Source organism: Erpetoichthys calabaricus, chromosome 7 (genome assembly GCF_900747795.2).
Source record: "Erpetoichthys calabaricus chromosome 7, fErpCal1.3, whole genome shotgun sequence".
In the NCBI taxonomy this organism is placed as follows: domain Eukaryota; kingdom Metazoa; phylum Chordata; class Cladistia; order Polypteriformes; family Polypteridae; genus Erpetoichthys; species Erpetoichthys calabaricus.
Window position 1 is genome coordinate 145,384,829 of NC_041400.2, and position 14,848 is coordinate 145,399,676.

The following is a 14,848-nucleotide window of genomic DNA, read 5'->3' on the forward strand; positions in this document are numbered from 1 at the left end:
GACCCCTTAGTTGTTTCTTTTTCCTTAATTAGCAGCCAAACAATAATATGACACGAAACAAGCCACCACATGACCAGCTAACCTGTGCCCATCACACAATAGCTGAAAATAAAGAAAGGTGAAAGTCTCAGTAAAACAGAAAATCAACAGTTTTGGAAATGTCTGCTGTGGCAGAATGAAAGCAGCAACAAGCTATGGAATTAAATGATGGGTTTAATTAACAGCAAGAATCAGCATCTCATTAAGAAACTGGTTGGAGTGAAATTGGTTGGAGTTTGAATCCCCAGTTTAACTGGTCATCTGTTGGCTTGTTTCATGTCTCATACCTGTTTGGCTGTCATTTAATGAAGAAAAGAATCAATGCAGGGGACTGAAGCTTTAAAAACAGGGCTAAAGAAAAGAAGTTAATTAGCAGTGAAAACTGGTCAATTATTACGAAAAGGGTTAGAATGAAAACCTGTTGCCACTGCGGCCCTCTAGGGCTGGAGTTCGACACCCCTGCACTAAAGGATATTGCATATTTAGACCAGTTTATAGATAACTGTAAAATGTATACTTAAAAATAAATGAGATAAAAAAATTTAACCAGTAGTAATACAATAAACAATACTCCATTTCAATGGGGAGTAGCTGCCTAAGGGCAGCAGCAGTATGTTTGTTTCCCAGTGCTGACCAAAAATTGTTTTAAACTGCCTTAATCTGCTTATTTTTGTTCAGTTATTTATGGCCATTGGAAAGACACTGTTTCTGAATTTGTTGGTCCATGCTTTCAAAGATCTATAACACCGAACATAGGGTAACAGTTCATACAGGTGGTGACCAGAGTGTGAAGGATCCTTAATGATATCTGTGACTCTGGTGAGATAACAAAAGTGGGCAGTGACTTCCAGGGAGGGCAGAGAGCAGCCGGTGATTGTTTTTGTGCCAGGTTTATGATTCTCTGGAAAGCCACCAATAGTTTTTGCTCCAAGTTATTTTTCCTGAGCACTCTTTGAAAGTGCAGTCTCTGTTGCGCTTTTTTGACTGGCTACTCTGTGTAATATGTTTCTCCATATATAAGTGTGCTTCTTTCACCAAGTGATGTGCATGATGATGCTAATGTCACGAAGGGAGCTGTTTGCAATAACTGCTGATCAGTCATCAATTTACTATAAAAACGAAACACTGGGTCATGGTACCATAAATATTGATAAACACTGGTGTAAGGAAGGTGGCGTGGGTTGAATGCATTAGAATTAGCCAGGTGGAGCATCGCCATTTGGGAAAGAACATCTTAAAGGACCCTCTTAGAGTCAGAAAACATATGAAACCCAGTAAAATAATAATAAAAATGAAAGATTTATTACCATGGCTGGTTTTGGTAATTTCTAGAACATTATTACATCATTGTTTTCCTATGGTCCTCAGTCAAAGTACAAATTGCCTCAACTCTTTTGACTGTAAATTGGCACATCACTGTACCTATTTGCAAGTAAGTAAATGACAAACTATATAGAAAGCATGTTTATGGAATAAGGTTGAACAAAGTGAAGTAAATGAATGGTTAGGTGATTGGTTTCTGGTAACATGGCAGATCAGGATGGTCAAGAGAAATGAAGAGCAACTCTTAGTGAGTTAGAAGGCACCCCAGTTGCAGTGAGTTGTTTCTGGACATTGGCAGTGAGTATGCTGGTTAAGTCATCAAGCAATATGGATCATGGGATAGTAGAAGCATCAAGTTCTTAAGAAAACTGGAGATGTAAATGAATGTTAGAAGGTTTCATTACATAGTGAAGATATTTGTGTTCTGACATACTATTCCCACAGCAACCCATACTGCATATTACAACTGACTTGTATGTTTATTCCTTTAACTCCTGTATACTTGTTCTTAGCATAATTTGTTTTAACTGTTAACAGTAAGCTGTGCTTTTATTGTTTCTAGGGAGGAGTTATGTTGCTCGTGATCGCCTTGTGTTTCAAGGTTGGTTTTCATACTGCTTCTCGGAAGCTGTCTATTGAAATAGGTGGAGCTAAACGCCTCTATGCTCTTTCCAGCCTTGTCTCTGCTGTTATACTTCTTCCTTGGGTTATTGTCTTGTCTGTGACCACAGAGGTAAGTTGATAGTGTATTCTATAAGTTAATTTGTAATCTTCAAAAAGGTGTTTTTGAATTTGGATATATAAGGTGATATTTATTGCTTGTGATTCTTTCTTTCTTGCAAGTTAATAATTACTTTATATAATTGGTGACCTCAAAAATGAATTGATATTTTATTAGAGTGGTTTTATTTTGCATTGATTTGCATAACTTTCTCGGAATATAGTGTCATTTTGTGAACATCGTATATTTTAGACTGGAAAATGAACATATAAGGATCTTTCTATTTAGAAACCCTATTTTAATATGCACTTTATGTCAATTTTAGGATGATTAATGGCTTAATTTAGTTTGGTCCTTTTATTCTATGTAAGTGTATTGTTTTATTAGATAACTTTTAATTTGAATTTTTGCATTGACAATACAAATGACGAATTCATTTCACAGCTAGAAGGTTTTAAAAAAAAAAACCCTAGATCCTGTTTTAAACTGACTGATGAAGCACTTTGTGATGAAAATCTCTAGTAGGTAATGAGGCAGAAAATGTTTCACAGGTTGTTACTTTGCACAATGTTTCATTCCAATGGTTAATTCTCTTCAGGCAACAGTCTAACTTAATTCATAGACATTTCCTATTTTTTCATACAGTAGTTAGTTAATATCAAATTACTAAAGTAGATCAAACATATTAATGTCATTTAAGATGTCTTCCAAATATAAAAGTTCAAGTTCTTAAAAACAGTTTATGGCATTCTGCAAGGAGGTAAATTATAAGAAATTACAAGGTTACATTGAAAGAATGAAAATTTTTACAACTATGCCTTAAGTTTAATGGTTTTTTTGTAAGTTGCAGGAGGACATTATGTAAAACCGGTCTTTTTCAGCCAGGACACTCAAATTTTATGTTTGTGTTATAATCTTTCATGCTTCTATCACAGCTTGTCTTGAGTTGAAAAAGAAACATGACCCAATTAAAGCACAGTTAACCATACAAAGAGAAACATGCTCTTTATGGCCTATAACAACTTATTATTTTGTTGACCTCTGTGGCTTGGCCTTGCAGTCAGGTAACCACTTTGTATAAAAATTGTTCTCTGAATCTAAGACTGAACTTGGGTTGCTACAAGCAGTGTACAATAATTATAAAACAAGGTTTGAGCTGCTTGGAAACTGGGAAATGTTCATTGAACATACGCTAGATTGTTCTAGTGAATGTTATTGTTGTACTGGTATCATTTAATTACTGTAGTTGACTTTATTCTGTCTGTTAATCTTTTGTTTTATTTGTTGAAAATAAGGTCTTTGAGTGTTTTTTTATGTGTATTAAAGTTCTCATCATCATCTTCCATTGTACTAATAGACTAAATCACAAATACAACAGACCCGAGTTTATCATTTAGTGCTGATATATTAAAGAAGCATTTGTAAAATATTAGCAAATAGAAAATCAACATTCTGTTTTAATGTTCCTAAACATTTCAGCCTACTTGCCTCATCAAGTTTGCTTTGGACCATCTGTGATTATTATTTCTTATGCTTTTGCAGTTGTGGCCACCAGAGGTCTCCCCAAAGCCAACACAGACAGACACCAGGCCCAGGTCCAACAATGTACACGTTTTATTTTCTGCTGTGGCAACCCCTTACTTTTTTCCCCAGCACACAGCATAGTACAAAGCACCAATAAACAACATAGTACAGCAGTTTTTCTTCTTTCTCTCTCTGTCTTCCGCCTCCACTTCACTCCTCCTCCAGCAAGTTTCATCCCTTTTCCTCCGAACACTGGCTCTCTGAACGAACTGAGGTGGTCCCTTTTATGCTACACCTAGGAGGACTGCAGGTGGCCCATCAACATTATCTGGAAGTACTCCCAGGTGCAGTGGCAGCCCAAAGTAGAGCTCTACAGTTCCCCATGGCGGCCCCCATGGAAACCTGGGCTGTGTCAAACTCCAGCTCCCATGGAGCCCTGTGGGAATCCAAGGAGTCACTGCAACCTAGGGGGGCACTTCCATTTAGCTGTCCAGGGGAGGTAGTGTCCCTGTTCCTCTACGACAACTTTCCAGCTGGAAAAGTGCCCTAGCCATTTGTCACACAGTAAGAAATAGACTTGAGAGTCTTACTAAAAGAAGTAAAAGCAGTGACCATCCTCCTCAGCTAGACAATGTATGGAAGCAATTAAAAAGTGTAATAGGATTCTGGGTTGAGTAGCGTGATTAGTGGATTACATGTCATAGGAGATTAATTTTAAACTGGGTAACCAGTTTGAGAGGCTTTATGTGTGGAGTGTTGTATGCATTTTTGTCTCCATATCACAAACTGTTGTAGGACTTAGAGCTATGAGCTTTAAGGAAAGGTTAAAGGAGCATGAATTACTTCAGCAAATATAGATTGAGGGGAAAAATTCTAGAAGTGTGTGATGGATGCCAGCCTTCCAAAATAACATGAAGCAGAAGTAAAAGATGGTGAGGGGGCACTTTCCAAAAATCTTAAAAACATTTCTTGATATTGAGAACTGTAGATAAATAGAGTAAGTTAAGAAGCATATTTGAAAGTAGCATATTACAGACCTTCAAATTTCAACATTATTTTAGAAACAATGAGGCATAAATGGACATTTTTAAAAACAATGTCATTGCTTTCTTAAAAATAATTAAAACAATTTTCTTTTTAGGTGTTTAATACAGTATTTAAATAATAAAACTGTAGCACTTGCCTTCGGTGGTTTATCTTCCACGGTGTTTGAAATGTTCAGTTTGGGCAAGCCAGGCTTTTGAACTGAGCTAAACACACAGTGCTGCAAGAGATATACCGTTGTTTTTGTTTCATTATATTTTTCTTTTTTTTTTCCTTCAAAAATATCTTCATGTGTTTGCCTACATACTTGTTCCTCTTTCCTGTTCTTATCTTTCTATCCATTTACCTTTTGTTAGTTTTATGTAACCCAGTATTTTTCAATTTTATGGCTATTATTATTTTAAATTGTTTTTGCATTTATAAAACATCCGCCACAGCATCATTTATATGAAAGAGCTTTATGAATAAACCTATTTGCTAATTTATTCAGATGTTGCACTGCCACCTGCTAATAATGGCCTATATTTCAGATAAAGTATGGTTGTTGCTTTAATTTACAAAATTGATTTAGGTTAGTCATCTTAATTAATAGAAACAGGGGAAAAGAAGCTATGCTCAGTTTCTTTGTTGTAGACCAAAAGTTCCAGTGATGAAAAATGCATATTGCACTTGAAAACAGTTTTCATTATGTATTAAGCATATAGAAACATGCCTTCATAAATATTACCAAGTTGGTCTGTATTCACTTGTATTTACTACAATCTATACAACCCGCTTTCCCATCGATTTTACTCATATTCAGATTATACTAAAAAAAAAAAGAAAACAAATATTTTTACATGGTGTTAAATGTGTTTCTGGTAATATTTATTTCTTGTATATATCTATTTTTAAAGTTATTTTTCTGTATTTTTCTACATTTGCAGAGCAAAGTAGAGTCCTGGGCTTCCCTCATTATTCCATTTGTAATGGTAACATTTTCAATTATGATTCTTGATTTCTACGTGGAATCAGTTTGTACTGCAAAGATGGAAGCTCCTAAGTGTGCACGCTATGGCTCAATCTTCATATTCCTTAGCGGCTTGCTTCTGGCAAACTTCTGGACTCACCCTTTGACGGACCAGCTACGAGCAATCAGCAAGTCAGCCCAACAAAGCACAGAACATGTCCTTTCAGGGGGTGTGGTTGTTAGTGCTTTTTTCTTTATTGTCTGTGAGTCATTTTTTTTACATTCATATGCATAACTTAGTTTCCTAAGTGCAAATGGAAAAATCATTGCTTACCCTGTGTAATTCAAAACGGGTTGAAAAAAGTCTGATTTTCTATACCTGTTGTTATTGTAAGGTTCATAGTGGAAACAGACTGTGTAGAGCACAACAAATTTTTGTAAGGTAGCAGTGACCTATGATTCTTTTCTTTAATATGTCACATTCAAATACCAACCACACCAATATGTTTTGAATATCACATAGAAAATATGCTAAATTGCAGAGATCAGGTCTCCAGAAATGGAAGCCTTACAAACTGTGCTGCACCTTTTCATTTCTTAAAGTTACAAAAAGAATGAAAGATCAGGCAAACCCTTTGCAATTCCCACCCAGCAAATAATGGGACCAAACGGCATAAATCACTGCTACCTGGGCCTCATATTCCTGAACCACCAGTCAAATAAACAACATCCCACCTGAATATTCTGGATTCAGAATAGCTTGCCAAAAATCTTTCTAATCCTTCCTGAATATAATTCTTCATGGATTTATGAAACTCCTCCTTCTCAATGTTTTTGCTTCAGAAAGTGACATTTCCTTGATCTATCTGTACCTCTAGGTAAATTCTAGATACCCTACCCTGTCCAATACATCATGGGAGGTCTTCTCTTTTTATCTGATGACCTCATTTCATTTTTGATAACCAATAATCGGCTCTAGTGTTACAGTCCTACCTTTTAGCCACAGCTCTTTGTGGTCACTTCTACTAAGGTTTTTAATAGATACCATTCAGAATCCATATGATATAGGAAAAGCTTTTCATCCATATCAGAAGGGTTCTTGTGGGTTTTTCCAATACACATTCAGTGGCACAGGAAACACTGTGTGAGTACAGAGAAGAATGGGCGTTACTAAATATCAAAAGATCCTCAAGGAAAATGTCAGACAGTCAGAGAAAATGAAGCTGAATAAAAGGATGGCTTCCACAATGAGACAACAATCCAAAATGCACTTCAGAATCTAGAAAGAAGCATCATAAGAAACTCAAGGTGAAGGTTTTGGAATGGTCCTCACAGTCCCCATTCTTGAACATCATAGAAAATCTGTTGGTAGATCTTAAACATGTTGTGCATGCAAGACAGCCCAGGAATATCTTACAGCTGGAAGCAATCTGCAGGGAAAAATGGGGAATAATTTCTAAAACTAGAACTCAGACTCATAGGTGGCTACAAAAACATTTGCAAGCTGCCATTTTTTATCCCTAAAGATGGTATTACTAAGTACTGACTTAGGATGCCCAGACATTTGCAAATGCTACATTTGTTTATTTTTTGTTACTTTTTTTTAGTTCATCCAATAAATCATAACTATAAATTCATATTTTCTTAAAAATGCTAGCGTTATAGTTTGCTCTCAACGTGCATTTACTCATTTTTATTTCAAAAGTCAGCAAAGTATGTAATTTGGCCAAGGGCATCCAAATTTTGCATGGAACTATAGCATTAATTATAACTAACCACTATAACTGATCCAGTTTGCAACATAAGTTCAAGTCAGACTTTCTGTACCTTGTAGTCACTCTTTTCCAAGTGTCTGTTATTTCTCAAGAGAATGTTAAAGGCTGTTAATAGGTTCTACCCTTTTTAGTTCTGCAACAGCTCTATTTTAAGAGTCTAAATACCAGTTATCCACATATACTCAAACAGTACATGTGTTTTTTTTAATCAGTCACATTAAGGTAGACCTGTCACTTTTCTGTACATACTGCATTTGGGGATTTTTAAAGTACAGCTGTTGAGTATAAGAGATATCTCTTTTAAACAAGAAATCTGGCTTCAAATTTAATACTCTGTTCAGTGAGTCCCCATATACAGTGGAACCTCAGGTCACGAACATCTCTGAACACGTACAAATCGGGTTACGACCAAAAAGTTTGCCAAACTTTTGCATCTGTTCACGACCACACACTCGGGTGACGAACAAGCCAGTTTCCCTTCTGGTTGGTACGTGCCGATGATTTCTGCATCTGTTCAGTCTCACCCTGTGCATTCGCTGCGAACTCTTTGTTCTGTATTTCGTTTCCCTTCTGGTTTATACGCGCTGGTGATTTACGCACGTGTTCAGTCTCTCCCTGTACTACATTGTTCTTGGTCAGACGTGCATCGCGCAGAGGGACTTTACCTCAAAACTGTAAACTCCTCTCCACCCAGTTCCTCCTCACTTCCTTCATGCCAGGTAACTCGACTCATGCAAGGTTAGTTTTCTTGGTTGTTCATGGTTAGTTTTTGTATAAATTGCGGATTTTTCAAATGTTCATTTTTTTCCCTGTGCTTAAAACTCATTAAAAAGAAAGTTTTTACAGCGATCGGTTCGTAAGGCTATTAGTGGGAACTCGTGCAGTGTTACTTTCTTGATTGTTTATGGTTGGTTTTTAATAAAGTTCGAATTTGTTCAAATGTTCCTTTTTTTCCTAGTGCTTAAAACTCATTAAAAAAAAGTGTTTACAGCGATCGGTTCGTAAGGCTATTAGCGTGAACTCTTGCAATGTTAGTTTTCTCTTTTCAAGGTTTTCTTAGTGTTATTCAATGTTTTTACATTTAGTTTACTATTACACTGTGCATTCTATGGTATAATTAACTATTTTTGTGCTTAAAAATCTTTAAAAAAAATATATTTACATTCACCTTGTACAGTCCGGAATGGATTAATTGTGTTTACATACAATCCTATGGGGGAAATTGCACTGTACTTTGTTTTGTTTTATAATATAAATGCTCTGAAATGGACTAAACTAGGCTTTACTTTGCTACAGCTTCTTTAATTTCACAGTTACTTTGTTTGTAACATAACAATCAAATTCTCAAATCCACGTAATCTAATTTAGGGTTTCAGAAGCCCAGAGTCTGTCCTAGCAGCACTGGACGCAAGGCCAGAAACAACCCTTGGCAGTCTATTGTTAAGCCAACAGAGACCCACACATATTCACACAGATCAAACTTGGAAATGCCAGGTAGTCTAATTTAGACATCTTTGGGGATGCAGAAGAGCAGCCCAAGTACCCAGAGAAAAACCTACATAGATGCTCAAGGATGTGAAAATTCCATGCAGACAACATTCAGGGATTGAATTCAACCTCAAAATGCTTAATCCATGAGGAATCACTTCACCACAGTGCCTCTCCCCTTTGTACCACCATTTAAATGTCTACTGATATGTATTTATTAGGTGTGTTTTTTTGTTTTTTTTAACTGTAATTTCATATGCTATCACAGGTTATTTCTTTAGTTATGTTGTTCAACTGTATAACTCTACACAATACCTTTTACTATTGGACAGTCTGGGGTGTGGATTTTAAAGTGCCTAATCTGTAACAGCAATTCTTATCCATCAAGACTTGATAAATTTAAAGTCAAGAATTGAAAGTCCTCATGGTGCATATGAAAAATATTTATGACTAATCAGTTAATTTAAGAATATATTAAATGGTATAGTTGGACAGTGCAGGTCATTTTTGTTAATGATGGAATTTTTTGCTATTGAAAAAAAAAGCAAACTGTCTAACAATGGTACCATTTTGCAAATAGAGAATGTATAGATGTGAAATTTCATTATATTCAATTTTACTGAGGTTTTTATGTAATTATTTTATTAGCTGCCAACATTTTGTCCTCACCCTCAAAGAAAGGACAGAAAGGCACTCTAGTTGGATATTCTCCAGAAGGTACACCACTGTATAATTTTATGGGGGATGCCTTGCAGCACACATCTCATTCCTTGCCCAGGTTTATCAAGGAGTCACTAAAACAGATTCTGGAAGAATACGATTCAAGACAGATCTTTTATTTCCTCTGTTTGAACCTGGTAAGTAATGCATGAATAAACCAATAGTTAAAGAGAAGGTGTTTAGCTCAATTGCAAATAGAAATAAATACAGTTAATCTATGTATTAAGTACTTGCAACACATTATATTTCTGACTTGATGTGAAAGCTAAACAAGTGCTATTACATTGGTTGAAAACTCTCATGGGTTTGTTAACATGGGTATTTTATTTATGTGTTAAACTCATCACTGAGAATATAATAAATAGCTGATAAAGTACTGTTTAAAATTTACCTTGAGAGAGTTCATTTTAACTTTTATGTGTTGTATATTTTCCTGTTTTACTCGTCCAACAGCCACACATAATAGCAAAATTGACCTAAAAATCACATATCTAGAAGTTAAAGGAATTATGTAAGTGTCATTCTGTAAGCATAAAGTGAACAAATGTGCACTTAGTACTTATGATGAAACAACTTCCTGGGTGCATTACCTGCACATTATAATGATTCAGTACTTCTCCAAAAGTATAAATTATCAGCAAAATTCCACACCTGCTGTCCATCATCATCAGACAAATTTACCTTCAGATTTCAACAGATATTTTAACTCTCTGTTGGGTACTTCTTTTCAAAAATGTTATGTTTCTGAAATTTGAAGTACAGTTAGTCACACATCAACCAAATCCAACAGCTAACAATAAGACATCAATAAATGTCCCTTTTATTTATGAGGGATGTTCAAAAAGTTTCCACACTTTTTTAACTCTATTGAGAATTTCAAAAACAAATTGCATCACTTTTTTACATAGTCACCTTCATTTGCGATTCAATTTTCCCAGCATCATATCAACTTTTTAATGCCCAATTACCACTACTCCGGCTTTCACTGTTTTCAAAGAAAATCTAAAGTGCAGAAAACTTTTTGAACGTCCCTTGTATTTTGACTGGAATCTGGTGACTATGAAAGCTGTTGAGCTACAGCAGGCCTTTTTGGGGGCTCCGATTTTAACTACTTCAGATTGTGAAGTGCTGTTAAAAAATGTGCATTTAATGTTTTCTGCTAATGCATGTAATTCCATTCTAGTACTGCTCTTATTTTTTATTGTGACTTGTTGATGAAAAAGTATTTCATAAACAAAAGTGTGATAACTCCTTGATAAAGTAAACACAAATTTTAAATGCTCCCACTTTTAAATCAGTTAAGTAAATTCTCAAACACATCTGAATGTCATGCAGTGTGTTCACTTTCTAACTTGTAAATCTCAATATGTAAGTAGAGTATCATGGACTGTAGCATACTGTATATATTTAAGTTTGCTTAGTAATTATAATCTATTCGTTAAAATACAGTATTCATATAGTATTTATGATGATGTATTATTAAAATAACACATCTGTATAATTCTTTTTTAACTTTTAGGCTTTCACCTTTGTAGAGCTCTTTTATGGTGTGTGGACAAACAGTCTAGGCTTAATATCAGATGGATTTCATATGTTGTTTGATTGCTCTGCCTTAGTCCTGGGACTTTTTGCTGCCTTGATGACCAGATGGAAAGCAACACGTATTTACTCATATGGGTATGTTTTACAGGATAGATAATTATAATTATTAATCTAAGAGCAGTAGTATGTCACATTAGCTTTATAATCATAATTGCTATTTAACACTTAATTTTGTATATTATTTTCCCCACCAGATATGGCAGAGTTGAAATTCTTTCTGGATTCATTAATGGCCTGTTCTTGATGGTGATCGCTTTTTTTGTGTTTGTTGAATCTGTGGCACGACTTGTAGACCCTCCAAACATCAATACTGATATGCTGACTGTAAGTGAGTGCTGTATAGTTCAAGGACATTGTTTACATTTACTGTACAGTAGTTTCCTTGGACTATCTTTTTTGATAGTTGGAGAAATTTGCTATAAGCATCAATAAGTTTTTTCTAATGTGGCTATGTTGACATTTTTGTCTGAATTTTTGTTATTACAGTTATGAAAAAGTGAAGTACACTCCATGAAATGTGTACATATCAAGAATTGATATTGAATTAAACAAGATTCTTAGGTTAAAGGTGATGTCATTGAAAAAAAAACAATGAAACTTTGACTTTGCTTTAATTTATTCACTGAAAAATGAACAGAGATGCCATTTCCATCTGTAGAAAAAGTAAATTCACCCTTGGCTCAAATAGCTTGGTATCACCCTCTTTCAGAAACAATCTCAAGAAGATGTTTCCTGCATCTTTCAAGCAGTCTCTGACATTGACTGGGAGAAATTTTTCCCACTCCTCCATGCAGAATTCTTTCACAAGTGCAATGTTTGAAGGGTGACTTTCATGGCCAGCCTGTTTTAAAACCCCGCCACAGCATCTCAATTTTTTTTCCCCAGTCATTCGTTGGTGAATTTACTGGTATGCTTAGTGCCACTGTCATGTTGCAAGGTTCACTTTTGGTTGAGCTTCAGTCTTCCGACAGATGTCTCATATTATCCTCAAGTACCCTCTGGTACAATGAAGAATTCATAGTGTGAGCTGCCCATCATTTATAAAATTTCCTCCTCTATGCTTTACACTTGGTTTAAGGTTCTTCTGGTCAGTTGCTCTGTTTGGTTTTTGCCAGACATGTCTTCTGGTACAGTGGTGAAATAACACTATCTTTGTATCTTCTGTGCAGAGCACATTGTTCCAGAAGTTCTGGTCCTTGCCCAAGTGTTCATGGGAAAACTTTAATCTAATGTTCTTTATGGAGATCTTGTTAACTCTTTTCCCAGACTCATAGACATATACAGTGGAACCTTTGTTCACAAACGTCTCGGTACATGTACAAATCGGTTTACGACCAAAAGGTTCGCCAAACTTTTGCCTCGGTTCATGACCACACACACGGTATACGAACAAGCCAGTTTCACTTTCGGTTTGTGCGCGCCGATGATTTCCGCACGTGTTGCATTGTTCTCGGTCAGACGTGCGTGCTTGCACGTGCGTGCGTGCTTTTGCTGTGAACTCTTTGTGCTCTATTTCATTTCCCTTCCGGTTCATATGTGCCGATTACTGTATTTAAGCACGTGTTCAGCCTCTCTCTGTTCATTGTTCTCAGTCAGACGTGCGTGCTTTACCTGCGAACTCTTTGTGCTCTACAGTATTTCGTGTGCTTTTGCAGTTAATCATGGCTTCTAAGCACTGTAACCTCCTCTCCACCCAGTTCCTCCTCACTTCATGCCAGAACTCAACTCATGCAAGGTTAGTTTTCTTGGAGGTTTATGGTTAGTTTTTGTATTACGGATTTTTCAAATGTTCATTTTTCGGTCCGTAGCGTGAATTGTTGCAATGTTACTTTTCTTGGTTGTTTATTAAGTTACGGATTTTTCAAATGCTCATTTTTTTTCCCTGCGATTGGGTTGTAAGGCTATAGCGCAAACTGCTGCAATGTTACTTTCTTGGTTGCTTGTGGTTGGTTTTTAAATAAAGTTCGGATTTGTTCAAATGTTCTTTTTTTTCCCCTGTGCTTAAAACTCATTAAAAAAAAAAGTGTTTATACAGCAATTGAGTCATAAGGCTATAGCGCGAACTCTTGCAATGTTAGTTTTCTCTGTTTTTCAAGGTTTTCTCAGTGTTATTCAGTGTTTTTACATTTAGTTTACTATTACGATGTGCATTCAGTGGTGTGATTAACTATATTTGTGCTTAAAAATCTTTAAAAAAAATATATTTACATACAGTTCGTACCGTCTGGAACGGATTAATTGTATTTACATACAATCCTATGAGGGAAATTGCTTCGGTTCACGACCAAATCAGTTTACGACCAGAGTTTTGGAACGAATTATGGTTGTGAACCGAGGTTTCACTGCATAACAATCTTTCTGAAGGCAGAGGTGGCCTTAGGAGTATGCGGGGCCTTGGGCGAGTGTCATATGCGGGACCGAGAGCCATAAGTGTAGGCTATATACTGTACCACCACACTCACGGGCTTGTCCGCCTCTAATGCTGTACACCTTACTATTGTTAAAAAACATGGTGCCTTATGTAGGTATCATTGGCCGTTTGATTACATTACGTATTGTAGTTGTTCTTATATTGGTTTAGTGGCCTTTAACCAACTTAATTAATGCTTCAGAAACATTTTGCAAGCAAAATTAACAAACTAGATAACAGTCGTTTCTGCCGAACCCGCTGGAGTCAGCAAATTTATTTAATTATGGAGAACCAGAACAGTTGTAATAAAACGAACACTTACCAAACAGCTGCAGTCCACTTTTCTGGCTTTTCGCTGAGCAAAATCGTTGATAAGATCCTCGTAGTCCAATGTTGAGGCAAGTTCCTTTTTGATTGACAAAATAGCTGAACTGCACAGTCTGTTTTGCGACATTGTTGATCGTAGATCATTTTTGATAAGTTTCAACTTTGAAAAGCTTCTTTCCGCGCTCGCAACGGTCACGGGAATTAGAAGAAATCCACCACGTACCGTATTTCAGTCTATAACGGATTTAAATGACTTGCAGAGGCCCCGCATATTTGTATGATGAGCTGACAGTGACAAAAGAATCTCCTATCGCGGGGCCCCCCTCAGGCACGGGGCCTGGGGCGATTGCCCTAGTCGCCACCCCCAAAGGCCGCCTCTGCTGAAGGCATCCAAGAGCTCTTTCAATCTAGGCATGGTGGTAACACACGCTTCAACAGCAAACCAAACTAAATATATGAGGTGTCAATAAGATGGTTCCTCCAAGATCCTGTCTAATGATGTTCTAATCTTTTGTATGTGATTCTGATTTTAGGTATTTGAGGTAGTGATAAATACAGGGGTGTACTTTTTCATCACATGTGAAATTTGTATTTTATGTTTATTTATATTATACAATGGACTACAAAATATAAATATGATATGGTGTTTGTTATGCTATATCACTTTTATTCCTAGATACTTTTAAGTGAAGGTCAAATCTTGGTATGTTCACAAATGTTAAAAAACTGTAATATTTCATGCTGTGTAATTAGTTTTTTCAGATGACAGTATATAAGCTGGGAAAATATCAATAATGTGTATTTTAATTTTTTTTTTAGACATTTGTGAACCAAATATTTTTTACAAGGTCACAATCATAAGTTAAAGTTTGCTTTCACATCTTTGTTATGTTTCTTTAACATTATTTTAAGAATTTTTCACTGTT

The 14,848-nt window shown here is 36.0% G+C and overlaps 1 protein-coding gene across 1 annotated transcript in view; it reads left to right on the plus strand.

Moving 5' to 3' along the window:
* The window catches only part of slc30a5 (solute carrier family 30 member 5), a 46,080-nt gene that overhangs the window by 24,779 nt on the left and 6,453 nt on the right, over positions 1 to 14,848 (plus strand). Inside the window, exons 8-12 of the mRNA XM_028805500.2 lie at positions 1,925 to 2,095; positions 5,578 to 5,863; positions 9,512 to 9,720; positions 11,103 to 11,260; positions 11,380 to 11,509. Coding sequence (XP_028661333.1) covers positions 1,925 to 2,095; positions 5,578 to 5,863; positions 9,512 to 9,720; positions 11,103 to 11,260; positions 11,380 to 11,509 — 954 coding nt within the window. The remainder of the gene's footprint in view (positions 1 to 1,924; positions 2,096 to 5,577; positions 5,864 to 9,511; positions 9,721 to 11,102; positions 11,261 to 11,379; positions 11,510 to 14,848) is intronic.